The 14,626-nt window shown below is 37.2% G+C and overlaps 3 protein-coding genes across 6 annotated transcripts; 2 read left to right on the top strand and 1 right to left on the bottom strand.

Annotated features, from left to right (window-relative positions):
* Window positions 1-136: 136 nt before the first annotated feature.
* Window positions 137-6,521, top strand: ATRAD17 (RADIATION SENSITIVE 17). 3 transcript variants are annotated; one of them, XM_088217450.1, is made up of 12 exons: window positions 137-672; window positions 1,232-1,279; window positions 1,597-1,728; window positions 1,811-1,858; window positions 1,966-2,022; window positions 3,244-3,346; window positions 3,909-4,219; window positions 4,314-4,665; window positions 4,851-4,976; window positions 5,449-5,587; window positions 5,794-5,854; window positions 5,982-6,521. In XM_088217450.1, the coding sequence occupies exons 1-12, from the start codon at window positions 472-474 to the stop codon at window positions 6,171-6,173; spliced, it is 1,770 nt and encodes a 589-aa protein (XP_088073576.1). In that variant the 5' UTR covers window positions 137-471; the 3' UTR covers window positions 6,174-6,521. The 3 variants fall into 3 exon arrangements, with proteins under 3 accessions (XP_088073576.1, XP_088073575.1, XP_021907838.2); XM_088217449.1 differs by having other exon boundaries at window positions 5,389-5,587; XM_022052146.2 differs by having other exon boundaries at window positions 1,232-1,289; window positions 1,643-1,728; window positions 5,389-5,587.
* Window positions 6,522-7,125: 604 nt separating this feature from the next.
* On the top strand, window positions 7,126-10,813 carry LOC110822137 (L10-interacting MYB domain-containing protein-like). 2 transcript variants are annotated; one of them, XR_015818317.1, is made up of 5 exons: window positions 7,126-7,458; window positions 7,901-8,257; window positions 8,522-9,113; window positions 9,271-9,825; window positions 9,950-10,813. XR_015818317.1 is itself a non-coding variant. In XM_022052151.2 (4 exons), exons 2-3 carry the CDS (start codon window positions 7,901-7,903, stop codon window positions 9,080-9,082), a joined length of 918 nt encoding a protein of 305 aa, XP_021907843.1. In that variant the 5' UTR covers window positions 7,126-7,458; the 3' UTR covers window positions 9,083-9,113; window positions 9,271-10,813. The 2 variants fall into 2 exon arrangements, 1 of the variants encoding a protein (XP_021907843.1); XM_022052151.2 differs by having other exon boundaries at window positions 9,271-10,813.
* LOC110822140 (protein ALTERED PHOSPHATE STARVATION RESPONSE 1-like) lies at window positions 9,455-14,061 on the bottom strand. The gene is made up of 4 exons (XM_088217448.1): window positions 12,798-14,061; window positions 12,507-12,706; window positions 11,982-12,205; window positions 9,455-10,668 (listed from the first exon to the last, which is right to left on the bottom strand). Exons 1-4 carry the CDS (start codon window positions 13,525-13,527, stop codon window positions 9,888-9,890), a joined length of 1,935 nt encoding a protein of 644 aa, XP_088073574.1. The 5' UTR covers window positions 13,528-14,061; the 3' UTR covers window positions 9,455-9,887.
* Window positions 14,062-14,626: the final 565 nt, after the last annotated feature.

Below are 14,626 nucleotides of genomic sequence, written 5' to 3'. Positions count from 1 at the left end.
CGTGATTGGTGAAAAATGTATGAGTCCACTCGGGGATTTACTTTCTCCTGGGAAATTCGGGTCGGGTGAGGTAAAAAGTAAAAAGTAAAAAGTAAAAAGTACTACGACAAATATTTACGGTGAAGTGTAAACTCAATTGTCGCCATTTCATCAGCTTCTCGTGTACACCTCCAAGATAACACCCCCGCGCGCTTTTTCGAACCCGCGAAAATCTTCCCCATATAACTTTCTGCCGTTACTGCGAGTGTCTTTGGCTTCTTCAATACTGCTTCCTTTTCTCTACAGGGAACGCGTCTTTATGCTTCAGATTCCCAGTTCGGATTTTGAAGCCACGTTCGTTGCCTTCTTCATTTCCTGTTCCTGTTAGGGTTTTGTCTGTCCGTGGGAGATTGTCCAATGTTATATTGGTCTTACGAGCTTGGCTTGTTCGTGCAAAACCCTAAATTAAGGGATTTTTAACAGTCGAAGACGATGGGAAAAAGAAATGGTGTCGTTGTGTTGTCATCAGACGATGAAGATAATAATCGGTTGTTGACCGCGAGTCGAAGTAATTCAAAGTCCAAGTCCAAGTCCAAGTCATCTGCTCGTCGCACAAGCCCCAGAGAAGCAAAGAGAGCTCGCCTTTCGGGTTCTAGGTCCCGCTTTAGTCGAGAACCTAGCAATGTGGATGAGGTAAGCTTCCGAGTACCGATTCTGATTTATTTGATGTTCTTTTATTTATTTCTAATAAAAATCTTTCTGTTCTTATTGATTTGATGATACCGGCGTCTTAGTTTGTAAACAGTTTCCACTATCCATTTATTATGTTGTTTTGTGAATTTAGGAGAAAAAATTGAAGAACTCGGGTATTATGGGTGGTTGTCATGGTTATGTTTGATTGCGTATTTTCTGTTTGAGGATAAAAAGTTGAGTGATTAACATTTGAAAGTTCAAATATACCCTTTTTTTTTTACTCGATTTTCCTTCTAAATTCTATTTCTCGGGAGCCGAACAGGTTTCTTCCCAGGCAGGATGAAGTATTGTATTGTTGGCAACCTTATATTTTATTTGTGAGCATTGTACGTCTTTCATTGTTCACAAGATACTTCCATTTTGTGTTTGAGATTCTATCAGGAGGAGAAAAAGAACGCTTCATTTTATTGTTCTTTGTTTCAGTGTTAGCAAGAATCTTAAATTTTTATTGTTCTTATTCCATTGTTAGCAACGTGACATTTGACTCTGTTTGATGCAGGTGAGGTTGTCTTTTGAAGATTTTGATGAAGTTCTAAATGGGTTCAAGGTATCTGCTGGTATGCACGATGGTTGCTACAATGTTGCAGTGACAATCTTAATTTCTGTTCGCTTGGTGAAGCATGGTTTCATAACATGCTATTTTGTTATTTATATGTAGTTCATCTGGTCCCATTTCCTATTACTATGTGTTTCCATTCCTTCTTTCTAAATCTAGTAACAGTTCTAATGATATATAATCAAAATTTCATGTTTAATTTCTCATTTTTTAAAAAAATCATGTTATGTTTCAAGCTTCTCATTTTAAAAAAATCATGTTCAATATTTTCATTATGTCTAATGATAATGTTTTCCTTTTATCTCCAGTGCTTTTTTGTTTTATGCTTATTGCATGAATGGAAACTAAATTTAGGTTCTGGAGGAAGAAAAACGAGAGACTTATGGGTTGACAAATACCACCCTCGTTCTTTGGAGGAGCTTGCTGTTCACAAAAAGAAGGTTGAGTGGTAATTTTATTTTATGTTTTATTGGTTATTTATGTCCCTGTATAAATGCCAACCCTTTCAGTCTAAGATTTCAGATTGAAGAAGTGAAAATGTGGCTCGAGGAAAGGTTCAGAGCTTCTAAGGTAGTCATATTCATAAATTATAATATCCAAATGTGTAGACCTTTCCTTTTCTTGTCTCTTTTGGGGGGTGGTTTGTTTCATTTAGTTTGTCTCATCACTATTTGCAGGAGGAATTTGGTAATCGGGTTCTTGTCATCAGTGGCCAAGCTGGAGTTGGAAAATCTGTATGTCATCAATCACTTTTTTTCTTGTTCTGTGAATACCTCTTGTCTAAAGAGCCATTTCATATGCATTCAAAAAACTCTAATTGTGAAATTTTTTGGAGGTGGTGTGAAAGGAAATAAGATTGAGTTAGAGTTACAGAGTTTCTTAATATCTATTTGATATATTTTGTTCTGTCACTTCTTGAGTGTCACATCCTTCTTTAATTTTTTATAATTTAGTTTTTTTGTATAGATTATTATTGTATTTTATATAATATGTATAGCTTATTTATACATAACTTTTATCAACAAATTCTATTTAGATATAGCTCTAGGAAAATCAAAAGAGATGTACCAAGTAAAATATCAAAAACAAGAATATTTCTTTGATTTCATTGCGTCAAAAATGGGTCTTTCTGATTTCCACAGCCTGGTCTGGAAGTAGCACATTGAGCCTTTTTCTGGTCCAATGATTCCTACAAAAAATTATTCATTTGATTTAGAAAAAAGTGTTCTTGTTCTTAGTGTGAAACAAGAATCAAAAGCATAAAAATTAGGACTGTTACCATTCTTATGGTGAATAAGCAAAGTGTCATCTATATTCTTTTTAAATTTACATTAAGGTTTGTCTAGAAGCAACAGTCCTTGGAAGAAGGCATAATAGCTCATTGATTGAACTCATTTGTGCTGAAGAGAAATAAGCAATTTGCCAAAGCTTTAGAATGTAAAAATGCACAGTAGGTTAGCATTCTGCCTTAGGGCGGGAACACTCACACGGACAAGTAAAAGTGAGAATTTTGGCTTCAATAACGGGGCATCAAATTGATTGAAAATTCTGTTCTTTTTTTGCTCATTTGATTCTTGTCCTTTATGTCATTGATTACTCTCTTTTCTTTGTTTTATGTGGAGATTGGATACCATGGCATATGTGCATATCTTGTGCTATTGCTATTAGTATTTCTTTTGGATTGACCCTTGTTCCTCTAGTACAGAGTAACTTAGTCTTTTTTTTTTGTTTCGTCTTCGTATTCCTCATATCAATATGAATGTCCAGTAGTGGGACTGCAACTACAGATTTTTGTGGCTAGCTTCTGGTCTGGTCTTAACTGTACTGAATTTGCCAAGTCTTATAGGAAGTTTGCTTACAGATGATCAGCAATCTGTTCTGTGGTACTTTATGATATTGTTAGACTCATGATTTTAACTAGAACTTTACTTCCAAGGTTTCGCTTCTTTCTTTAGGCAACTATTCATGTGATTGCATCTCATCTTGGAGCTAGACTATGTGAATGGAATTCACCTACTCCCACAATTTGGCAAGAACACGTGTATAACTCCAGTTCAGGTATTTCAAGTAAATATTGTCATCAAGGGGTAAATTCAAATTTTCCTGGGTTTGGTTGTGAATTGACTTATATGTTTGTTTCCTTTCCATTTCCAACTGAAGTTCTTGGGTCATTCTAAGTCCTGTGTCCTGTAATTCATGCAAAGAATGCATGTGAATTTTAATCTTCAGTTCTTAAAGTCCAAATTATTTCTGATATTGCTTCTTGTTTTGCAAGTCAACTATCTACTTTACAAATAGATTAATCTCTACTTTGTCTTAACACTTTCTGTTTTCTTTCTTAATTTTCTTTGTTCTGTCATAAATGATTTGAGGATATTATTATCCTCTTTTTCTTCTCTTCCTCTTTAATGAATTCTTTTTTATGGAAAAAAAATACAATTTAGGGTTTGACATTGTGCTTCCAAATTAACTGATATATTATCTTTCTGTCCCACTTTATGTTGTCTATTCTATTATGATATGCATATTTTGATTAGTAGGTTTTCAGAGTCAAGCTGCATATTTCATATATGGCCATGATATTCTCTAGATGATTAACGATAAATCGGTCTGCTTCTAGGACTGCGCTACACATCTAAGTTGGACGAGTTTGAACACTTTGTCGGGAGAACAACAAAGTATGGGTTGATTCCCTCATCTGTATCTGGGGAGCCAAAATCATCAACCGTACTTGTTATTGATGACCTACCAGTGACAAATGGGCGAGTTGCTTTTGAAAGACTACAAAACTGTCTGCTTCTTCTTGTCAGATCAACCCAGATGCCAACAGTTATATTGATTACTGACTATGGTAAAACAGATTCAGCTGACAAAACTGCACTATGCTTGGGACAACTTCAGCTGTCTCTTGAAAGTGCTGGGGCTTGTAAGGTCATGGTGTTGTACAAATTCCGTCTCTTGGTTTAATACCATAATTATATGGAGACTTAATATTCATTTTGATCTGGTTTTGGTGATTTTTCAGATTGCATTCAACCCCATAACAAACAATTCCATTAAGAAGACACTTCTGAGAATATGCAGACTAGAGCACTGTAATGTAACTGCTGAAGAGATTGATTTAATCACAAAAGCCAGTGGTGGTGACATCAGGCATGCAATTATGTCTTTACAACTTTTCTTGCTGAAATCGGATCCGAAGATTAATTTATTGTCATCCTGTTGTACTCCTTACTCCAAAGAAAGGGGAAATGAGCTCAATGCTTTGGACAATGGATTGTCTTTGCAGTTTGGCAGAGATGAGACCCTTTCTCTATTTCATGCCCTGGGAAAGTTTCTGCACAACAAACGAGAGACTGAGAATGCCATTGGATTGGGTGTGTTACAAAAAGATGTTACATCCTCATTTAATTTAATTCTTCTTGAAGTGGGGATTGTAATCCAGTAAAACATATATGGGAGATGGGACATGTAGCAGTTCTATTTCATATAGTTTGAGAATGACTGCTGTTCTGCTTACATGTTAGATCATTTTCTCCTAAATGTTGTTTTTGTGATGTAGGCAATTCTGAATTTCTTGTACAGAAGAAATTTGCAAGACTACCGTTAAAAATGGATGCTCCAGAAAAGGTTCTCTGTCAGGCACATGGGCAAGCGAGGGCTGTAACTGATTTTCTTCATGAAAATGGTATTAGCTTTTTCTTTTGGGGTCTGTAATTTGCTTATTATTTTTTTAGTAATATTTAGCACTTTCTCTTTGAATATACTCTTATCTTATATTTGTTTTAAACCTGTTTTGGTTCTATTTAATAAGTACTAATTTATTGATATGAATTAGAAACTTTTATCTCACAAGGATGAATTTGTTTCCACCTGCAAGACAAGAATTACAAAAGCATCTAACTTGAGTTGGACATGAAATTCTTGAAATTAGAACATTATTTTTATTCAAATTCCATTTTACACCGTATCTTATTTTTTCTTCATAGAATTGAAATTTGAACAAAACTTTACCTTATTTTCATGGGAATTCTTACAAATTTTCTGGATTCTGGCATAATGAATCATATATTTAATTCTTCCATACAACTTCCTTGCAGTGTTGGATTTTCTGAGTGACGATGCAATAAACGATGCGTGGTCTGTGCTGTCATATTTAGGTGATGCTGATTTGCTGCTTGCTTCCTTCCGGGGAATGTTTACAAAACATAATGAGACAGAGAATGTTTTACAATCAACTGCTGCTTCAGTGGCTGTTCGTGGGGTATTATATGGAAATGCCAATCCACTGCATTCAAGGTTCATCTCAATTTAAAGTTCTGTTATCCTAGTTGAGACCTACATTCTATTTGGCAGTGGGTTTAATGAGTTCAAATTAGTTGGAAGAAAGTATGGATATAATTTGTTAATTTAAAATTATGGAACAAAAAATTTAAAATTGAAACAAATCACCTTTAGGCACTTAATTTTTTTCCTATTTGACTTCAATTCCTGGAACCATGCAGGTGGCATGCTATTCGCCGACCATACCTCTGGCACGTTGAGCAATCATCCTTGTCGAACAAGGTGCATAATAATATGTTTCATTCATTTAAGAAAAGAAGACAAGTGTTAGCCAATTTTGCAAATACTGAAGCAGTCAGAATGTTGAATGTATATTTGACATTTCCTGTTGCGCATCTGTTCATTGCAGAAGGAGATGATGAAGCAGAAATTTATTGCTTATAATGCATCCAACGATGTAGTAATAGCCACTGAATACAACCCTGCGATAAAGTGGCTCGGATTTAGAGCTTCTGGCAGTCACAGAGTCGCTGACAATTTTGAGAGTTCAGACGATGAAAAAAGTAATGAGATATCTGAGGATGAGATAGAAGATTGGTGAAAAATAAGATTTAAGAGTTTAGTCTTAGTGTTGGCCATATTTTAATACATTAACTCTTGGTATTTGGGTTTTTCCTTTCTAATATTACAGGGATCATCAGTGTAAATATGCATATTTGGATATCCTTGTTTTGTTTCAATTACAAGTATTGTAAATCTCTACTTACGGGGAGAGTGCGTCTGAGAGATTATTTGGGGGATTTGCTTCGGCCAATTATTTTGTCAAAGCTATTTCCATCGTAACCCTTATAGGCACTGGTTCTGTATTTACCAAGATTGACAAACATAAAACTAATATATATATATTTTTTTCTGATAACAAAATAAAATTATTATCTTTTTTGGAGAATTGGGTAGTTTTGATTTTTAATATATTGTGATTATTTTAATTAAAAAAATTTAATTATTATAAAATATAATAAATTTATTAAAATTATTTATTATAGTATTAATGATATATTAATAAGTTATGTTTTCGATTAAATTAAATAAAATATTATAAATTTATAATACACTTAAAAGAATAATAAATTTTATATTTTTAATAAAATTTAAAATTATAATATTTAAATAAAATATAAAAATTTTAACTACTAAATTATTATATTATCAGTTAAAAAATTAAAATTTATATTAATTTAACTGTTGAAATATTGGCCAATAGCCCTAACAATAAATATTTGATTTTAAAAATAATATAAAGGCTGGACTTTGTAGGAAGATTAATTAATACTGTCCATTAAAAGGAAGAAATATTAATAAAATCAGATATTATTTTTTATATGTAGAGAAAATGTCAAAGAGTGAGATTTAAATTAGATATTTTTACATGTTGTAACTTTCCAGTGAAAATAATATTTTACGAACTTATAATTTAATTCTAAAAATATGATTGATTTATTGGGAAAAAAAAAAAAAGAATATTCAGAACTAAAATATGAAACAAATTTTAAAATCATAAAAAAAATCAAAATCAAAACCACCAATAGGCCCTGGAGGTTGATCGTAAGCAGAAAAAATGGCGGGGAAGTAGTAAATTGGCTGCGTAGCGCACGCGAGGTTGGAAGTGGGAATGCGCAAGACTCGAGGGGCAATCTTCTACACGATCCTGTTTTCTTCTAACTTCCCACGACAAGCCAGTAAACCTTGTGATCTGTTTGGGCAAAGCCTGTTCTGTCGACTTTCAAGGCAAATCCCAACATCGAAGACGGAGGAGAGACTTGAAAGCTGCGGGAGATTTATATTTCTCTCTGTAATCTCCAGATTCTCAACACTCTTGCTTTCCGGTGAGAATTTGGGTTTTCTCGATGATAATTCTCTATAGTAATTTAAGGGTTCTTTAGGAGAATTGGGGTTTACCGTTTGTTAATGTAGTTACTGTAAAGGGAACTTTTTGATTAACCTTTACGAGGCTCTCTGTTTCTCTTTTCTTTGGCTTTTGAAGGGTTTTCTTTCCTTTTTTTTTTTTGGAATCAATCAAACATGTTTGCATTCGGTACTCTTGAAACTTATTATATAATGTACGTATTGTGACTTCTTTTGTCACAATTGTTCGTAGCATAATATAGATTCACAGTTCTGTTCGTGAAAAAGCAAACAGCCTTTTGAGCTCTTTCTACGTGTAGCGATGGCAATTAGATTCAGAGCCGGTTATTATTTGAATTATATCACGTATTAACTGCCCTTTTGACATTGGTTCATTGAGTATCCCGATTTTGATGGCTGTAGATGACAAGCCGAGTTACTCGGTCAAGAAGACTAGCAGCTCAGCAGCCAGAGCAACAATCCAGGGCTAGGTGGACAATGTTCTTGACGAAGGTACTGGTAGACCTGTTGGTTGACCAGGTTCGTAAAGGGAATAGACTAAACAATGCTTTCAACAAGAAAGCTTGGGTACTTTTGTGTGATGATTTCTATAAGAAAACAGGACTGAGATGGGACAAGGAGCAGCTCAAGAATAGGTTTGCAGTTTTGCGGCGGCAATATGTTGTTGTTAAGTCTCTTCTGGATCTGACTGACTTCAGTTGGGATGAATCGACGGGGATGGTTATGGGCAAGGATGAAGCTTGGACGGAATACATCAAGGTTTGCCCTTTTCCGTTGCCTTTTGAATTTTCCTTAATGAAAGATATATTTGTTTGTAAATACTATTTGTGGGTTATTGTTTTTAAGTTGTACAATACACTGAATCAATACATATCGTTATTAAGAAGAGCATATTTAGTTGAAGAACCAGGTAGTATAAGTGGGAATTCTTGGTTTGTGGTCTAGTTCCTGTAAATTGAGGAACTTGTTTCTGTTCTCTGTGGACCATCGACTGACCTACTTTACATGGGACACGAAAATCAGGTGCATCCTGATGCTGAAAGCATTAGAACTAGTGGCTGCCCAATCTATGGACAGCTATGCACAATATTCTCAGAGCCAGCAACCAATGGGAAGCATGAGATATCAGTGGAGCTTGAGGAAGAAAAGGAAGAAAATCCTTCCTCACTTCCTTGTGCAGAAACCTTGACCATGATCCCGGCAGAGTCATCATCAGAATATGAGGAAGTGGACGACATGGCAGACAATCAAGGCACAAATCAACCTACCGCACCTGGTATAATAGGTAATCGCAAAAGAGGCCGCAAGGGAATTGATGATGCTATTGCTGGAGCCATGTTGGAAATGGCTGCTGCTTCAAAGTTGAGAACAGCTGCCGTGAAGCAATTAAATGCCAGATTTCCTATAGCTGACTGTGTCAAAGAATTGGATGAGCTAAAAGGTGTGGACGAGCATGTTTATTTTGGTGCTCTCGATTTGTTTGATAACCCTAGCTCAAGGGAGACGTTCTTGTCGTTGAAACGGAACAAACGGCTGGCTTGGTTGCAGTGGAAGTGTAGTGCTTCATCCAATACCCTACATTGATGGTGGAACAACCATCCTGTATCTCCACGGGGTAAATTGACCTGTGAATTTTTCTCAGACTAGTCCTGTATCATCTTGAAATTTCTAGTGTAAAGGAATTGGGTTCCAATTTTACATCTTCTTTAACAATTTCCCCAAGTTTGTCTTTAATTGTTCTCTTGTCCTAATACTGTGGAAAATTTGATCAGGTGGGTCCAAGATATGCTTCAGGTTTGTTCTTCTTACAAAACAATTAAGGTAGAGAATGAATGGAAGCACAACGGTGAGGCAGATGACTTTGAAGTATCTGTGGTTTCTTTCTCTCAGGTTTATTCATGGATTAATCTGAGGAAGGTGAAAAGAGAGAGAGAATAGTTGAGGCATTGACAAGGATTTCTCTACTCAGAGCATACAATTCTAACACTCTTTAGCAAGTCGGGATTGATAATTCATAACAGAAGTTGAACTCATTCTGTGAACAGGAGATAACTTCAAAAGACCTCGACAAAAAATAATTTTACAAGATCTAAAACTGCAGAAAATTCAGAGCATTCACACACTTGGTTATGCCTACTTCAAAAACTCAATTCCTCTGCAGATCAAAACTTTCCATGACTTTTGGACACCGAATCTCGTCTCCAGCCTGCTATGTTACCTGATATTCTGTCTCAAAATGCACATAGATTCACCATAATCACTCTCTGAGAAAACCAAAAATCACAAGCTTGTCTGCAATGGAGTTGAGCCTTGCAAAACTCATCCAGGTACCATATATACATGGAAACAAACTTATGCCATTTATGTTTGCCTAATTGTAAGCCTTTCTTCAAGGTAATAGACTCTTGACATCATGTTCCTGATCATTGCTCTTGACTTGGTTGTATACAGACTCGAATGCTTGTATACACACACTAGAAAATCCAACCATGGCCTGAAAGACGTGCGGAAATCCCATCTGCAGATTATTGAGAGTCATTGCTCTCGTGACACTAACAGACTTCTCATGTTTGGTTTTCTCTTCTCCTGCTTTGGCTTTCAAAATCTCTACCTTAGCTCGCTTATCAGCAACTGGATTCTTACTTCTGGAGCCAGAACTTTCAGGCATTGAAAATGGACCATATTTGTTCTCCAGCACTCTAAGTTCAGCTACCTTTTTCTCGAAGTCCCTAAATGCAGATTCTGACTTCTTCTTTTGCTTCTGCTCTTCCCCTTGTTGGACTACAATGGCATGGATTACTGTCAAAAAGCTCTTGATTCCTTCGGATGCCACCTTATCTGGAATCCTGTCAACTGCAAGGTGCCATTCCTCACAAAGTGAGTAAATCCTTGATTCTTGACTGCTTCTCAGAAGAGGATTTTTGCTGAACTGGAAGAGGCTAAGCCGCAACCAGCCTGTCAAAGACTGGATATAGTCCCTTTGAGCTTTGATAAGGTTGCAGAAACTTTGGTGCCATTGCTGGACTTCAAGCTCGAGCTGCAGAGTTGATTGCTTGTGAATCTCTGAAGTGGGTTCGGTAGATGGGATGGTGTTGAGGTACTTGAGCTGTTGAACTATGTGAGTTTGGACTTGGTGGCTCTCGTACATGCTTCTCCACATGCACATTAATCTACAAAATCAAATAAAGTTCAGATTAGTAGGTTTAAAAAGCTACTTTCTTGCATGCATAACTTCCGCATATAGGAAATGATAATAATATGCATACACAGAAAACATAAAATTCGTAATTTTCATCCTTTTCATGCCGGCTTCAACTCTGGTGCCTTAAGGTGCGATGCTTGATACCTTTAGATTTTTGAAATCAACCTTTCAAAATTTATGGAAAAAATGAAAAGTCTATTTATTTCTACTGAATCCAGCAATCAACAATACAGTACCTCGATTTAAAACCAAGATACAACCGGTTTTCCTCTCAAGGGCATGAAATACTTGGTCAGCCATGACTGATGTGCGAAGTAAAGTTTCATAGTCCTATACGATCTTCAAACAGTCACTATTCTGGACCAGGACAGAAATTTGACCAGGCATCAAGGACAATGAGAAATTATACATAAGGACAAAAAATGTTTATCCATCAACCCTTTTCTTTTTTATCCATCTAAATCAAATGACCCCACTGTAAGTTGTACAATTTGAACCTCCGGATCCTAAGGTGTCTCTCCTTTGAGAAACATATTAAAGGAGTGAAAAGAACCAGAGGTTCAAACCTGATCGTCAAAGAGATACCCTCTTTGACTGACTGTGCTCTGCAGGGACTTGACAGTTATTCTTTTTTGGCTCTTTGCAGCAAAACCAAACTAGGAGGCAACAAAAGCAAACTAGAGGCAAGAAACAAGCTCAGAACTCTTAGTGGCTTCAAACAGATAAACCCACAAAAGAAAAGCAGTAAAAAGTGGTGAAAAATAAATCTCCTGTCAATAAAATATCCTAATTTAACAAGAATGCCCAAGTTCTTTAGATAAATAAGAATGCTCACTCTCCTAATGGGAATTAAATGGTGAAAAATAAAACATTTTGCTCCTCTGTCTGTAGAGAATTAAACGTAAATAATCTACGATGTTCCCTTTTCTTCCCATAGTTACTCTGGGATCTAATCCAAGCTAGTCCAATATCGTTGAAACTGGAGGATTCACAAATAAAATACTGGCAGCCTCACCCAAAGACATCAAAAACTGAACCTACCTACAACCCACAACTCGCTTTGTACCGGGCTGTTTCAGTAGCCCTGAATTGGGAAATGAACAAGAAAAGGTCACGTGAGAACTCAAGGGTCACTGCCTCATTGGCTCCACCTCTTAAATGCTTACAGAGCCTGATGCCTTGATTTGAAACAAGCAAAACTGCTTGAAAAGACAAAAGACTCGTGTACATACATGTCTGTAAAAGAAAACGAAAGAGAGATTAATAGAAAAGATCACCAACCCTTTGACGAGCTCTATTAGTTGTGGATAAAGCTCTGTCTCCCTCAGCTTAATAATTTCGACAGATGTGGTCTCAATGGCCTGCGAAGAAACCATCATTTGTGACTCCAACTTTTCCACTTCTTTTTTTGTCTTCTCGGTCTTCACATAGTCAGCTCTCTTCATCTCCAGCTTCCTCACTTGGGCCACCTTCTTCTCGTGCTCTATCTTTATGGCCTCCGCATTCTAAAAAGAAACCCACAAAACAAAAGTTTCATCAGAATTATGAATAGATTATTGTTACAATGAGTATGTATGGTCATATCTATGCAGATTCACATGGGTCCCTGACTATCTTTATGGCTCATTGGCCTATCTGGTGGCATGAGATTTCCATGTTCATATGCCATCTTGGGCCCCAAAAGATTGATGAAAGGAAAAGTGGTAGTCAAAAATGAAAATTCTTCTCAAAGCAAGATGAACAGAGAAATTATGAGAGAGAAATTCGAAGGAAAAAAAAGTATGGAAAAGAAAGTAGATCTGGTACCTTAACTTCCTGGTACAGTTTCTTCTCCCAAGCGTACAATCTCTCCACAGTAGAACAGTGGCTACCAACACCATTGATACAACCTGTTATGTTACCTCCAGTCATCTGTTCTCCTAAGTTTCCAAACCCGTTTGACTTTGGACTCAATCCCCATGCCCACAATGATGGTGTCAGATTGCATCCGTAGTTGTAAACTTTACCTGCAACAAGAAACAGACTCCATAAATCAGAGGAAGAAAAAGAAGAAGAAAAGAACCAATATCGTGAAAACAGAAGAGCCGATTGTATCACCTCCTCTGCTCTGAGAGCAGAAATTGTTGTTAGCAGTTGAAACTTCTAAGAGATAAGAGAGACGTCCACCGGCTTCGGCAGCTTTGAGAAAGTAGTCGTCTACTTCTTTAACAATCTCAACAAGATCCTTACTGTTCCTGGAAACAACCATGGCGAGCTCGCTCCCCGTGGTGGCTGTATCCTTCGAGAACCCACTGACCATCGATGGCGGCGTCGTGACTGCCGCAGCGCAGCCGGTGACCGTCGTATTAGTGGTAGTAGGAGCCACATCCGACGTGGTTGCGGCCTCTTCCTCCCATTCCTCCTCCGTCACCGACCTGGACGAGGACGGGGGCGGTGGAGGGACGAATGGGTCCCAGAAATCCCATCCAGACGACGGTGGAGGCGGAGGTGGAGGCGGAGGCGGGGCCGGAGAGGCGGTTATGGATGTTGTCCACGTGGTGTCTGAGCTGGGGCTGCGAGGCGGAGGGGGAGGCGGAGGCGGAGGCGGAGTTGGTTGTGGCAAGGGAAGTGGCGGTCGTTGGTGGCGGTAGTGATGGAGATGAAGGGTGGTCTCGTTGGTAGAGAACTGGAGAAGAGCAGAACCAGTGGTGCGAAGAGAACGGAGGTACATTGCGTGAGAAGCGGAGAGAGCTTGTCTCGCCTTCACCAACTGTTTCATGTACCTTTTCCTGGCCTTGCACCGAGCTACCATTTCTTGTCTCTCGATTCTCGAGTAGCAACAACCCATCTTCTTCCTTCTCTTCTCTCCAGATCAACTCTGTTTCTTTCTCCCTTCTCTTACTCCTTTTACAGACACCCAAAAAAAAAAAAAGAGAGAGAGAGAGAAAAGGAAGATGCTTTTCAAACTATTTCTCTCACAAAATTCCAAAATAAATCTCGCTTTGCCTGCGAAGCTTTTATCAATGGCGCTTCTTTCATGCTAACACTTTTAAGAACCCATAAGTGCACAACACTGTTTCCAGTTTCACACATAAATCGTTCCACATCACCTTGTATCTCTTTTGAAAATTTTGTGGGTCGATTTTTTTGTTTCCAACGGAAGACTTTGAAAAAAAAAAAAAAAAAAAAAGTTGCCGTTCTGGGAGACTGTTAAGTTACTCTTACTTTTTCTCCCTAAAGAGATACGATTTGCAGTGTACTTTGGGTTGGGTGGTGGAGAGGAGGAGGAGGAGGAGGAGGAGGAGGAAGAGGTGGAAGAAGAGGAACAGTTTTGAAAGGTACGAGGCAGAGACAAATGAGCCTTGGGCAGAGAGCTAAAGCAAACCAGTAAGAATTTTATATTTGAATTTAATGACAAAAAAGGCCCTCCATTTTTTAAATTACCGTAAGCACGCCCTCCAACATGTAAAAGAGATGGAGGGTGTTTTTTGTAATTTCACATTTCAACTGCAATACAAAAGAAAATTTTAGAATGAATAATTTTATGTTGACAATTTATTGGACTTGAATGAGGAACGGTTTGACCAGTAACATACCGTCTCCGGGTGGGTCGTCTCGTGGGTAAGGTCTTGTTTGGAAACCGCAAATATAATAATAACCAAAGAGAAGGAACCAAACGGATTAATTATAATATAAGAATTTCATCCTCCAAGTTACGCACATTCTAACCATAATTTAAGAGCGTATTTATTAATTTCAATTAACCATGAATACTTAAGATGGTTCATCATGTTTTAACGTTAATATAATTTTTGTTCAGGTATATTTGCATTTGAAATTTTCAACTTTGGATTAAAATAATTTATTATATGGTTAGGGAATTGTGATGGTGGAATCAAAACCATCGTTTTCACATAAAACATGTTCCTGTTCCTGGTGGCGTTGGC

The sequence above is a fragment of the Carica papaya genome, chromosome 4 (assembly GCF_054855325.1).
Source record: "Carica papaya isolate Zhongbai chromosome 4, ASM5485532v1, whole genome shotgun sequence".
In the NCBI taxonomy this organism is placed as follows: domain Eukaryota; kingdom Viridiplantae; phylum Streptophyta; class Magnoliopsida; order Brassicales; family Caricaceae; genus Carica; species Carica papaya.
The sequence above is the reverse complement of the archived record's forward strand: the minus strand, read 5'-3'. Positions and strand labels throughout refer to the sequence as shown.

What these genes read in the sequence shown, in the direction of transcription:
- LOC110822140 (XM_088217448.1), bottom strand. Translation starts at nt 13,527, where the DNA reads ATGGGTTGTTGCTACTCGAGAATCGAGAGACAAGAAATGGTAGCTCGG. An exon ending in AACTGTACCAGGAAGTTAAG is followed by an intron (nt 12,206 to 12,506) that starts GTACCAGATCTA and finishes GTTTCTTTTTAG; the next exon opens with AATGCGGAGGCCATAAAGAT. An exon ending in CTAATAGAGCTCGTCAAAGG is followed by an intron (nt 10,669 to 11,981) that starts GTTGGTGATCTT and finishes TTGATTTTGTAG; the next exon opens with ATTAATGTGCATGTGGAGAA.
- LOC110822137 (XM_022052151.2), top strand. Translation starts at nt 7,901, where the DNA reads ATGACAAGCCGAGTTACTCGGTCAAGAAGACTAGCAGCTCAGCAGCCA. An exon ending in CTTGGACGGAATACATCAAG is followed by an intron (nt 8,258 to 8,521) that starts GTTTGCCCTTTT and finishes CACGAAAATCAG; the next exon opens with GTGCATCCTGATGCTGAAAG.
- ATRAD17 (XM_088217449.1), top strand. Translation starts at nt 472, where the DNA reads ATGGGAAAAAGAAATGGTGTCGTTGTGTTGTCATCAGACGATGAAGAT. An exon ending in AAAGGTTCAGAGCTTCTAAG is followed by an intron (nt 1,859 to 1,965) that starts GTAGTCATATTC and finishes CACTATTTGCAG; the next exon opens with GAGGAATTTGGTAATCGGGT. An exon ending in AATCATCCTTGTCGAACAAG is followed by an intron (nt 5,855 to 5,981) that starts GTGCATAATAAT and finishes TGTTCATTGCAG; the next exon opens with AAGGAGATGATGAAGCAGAA.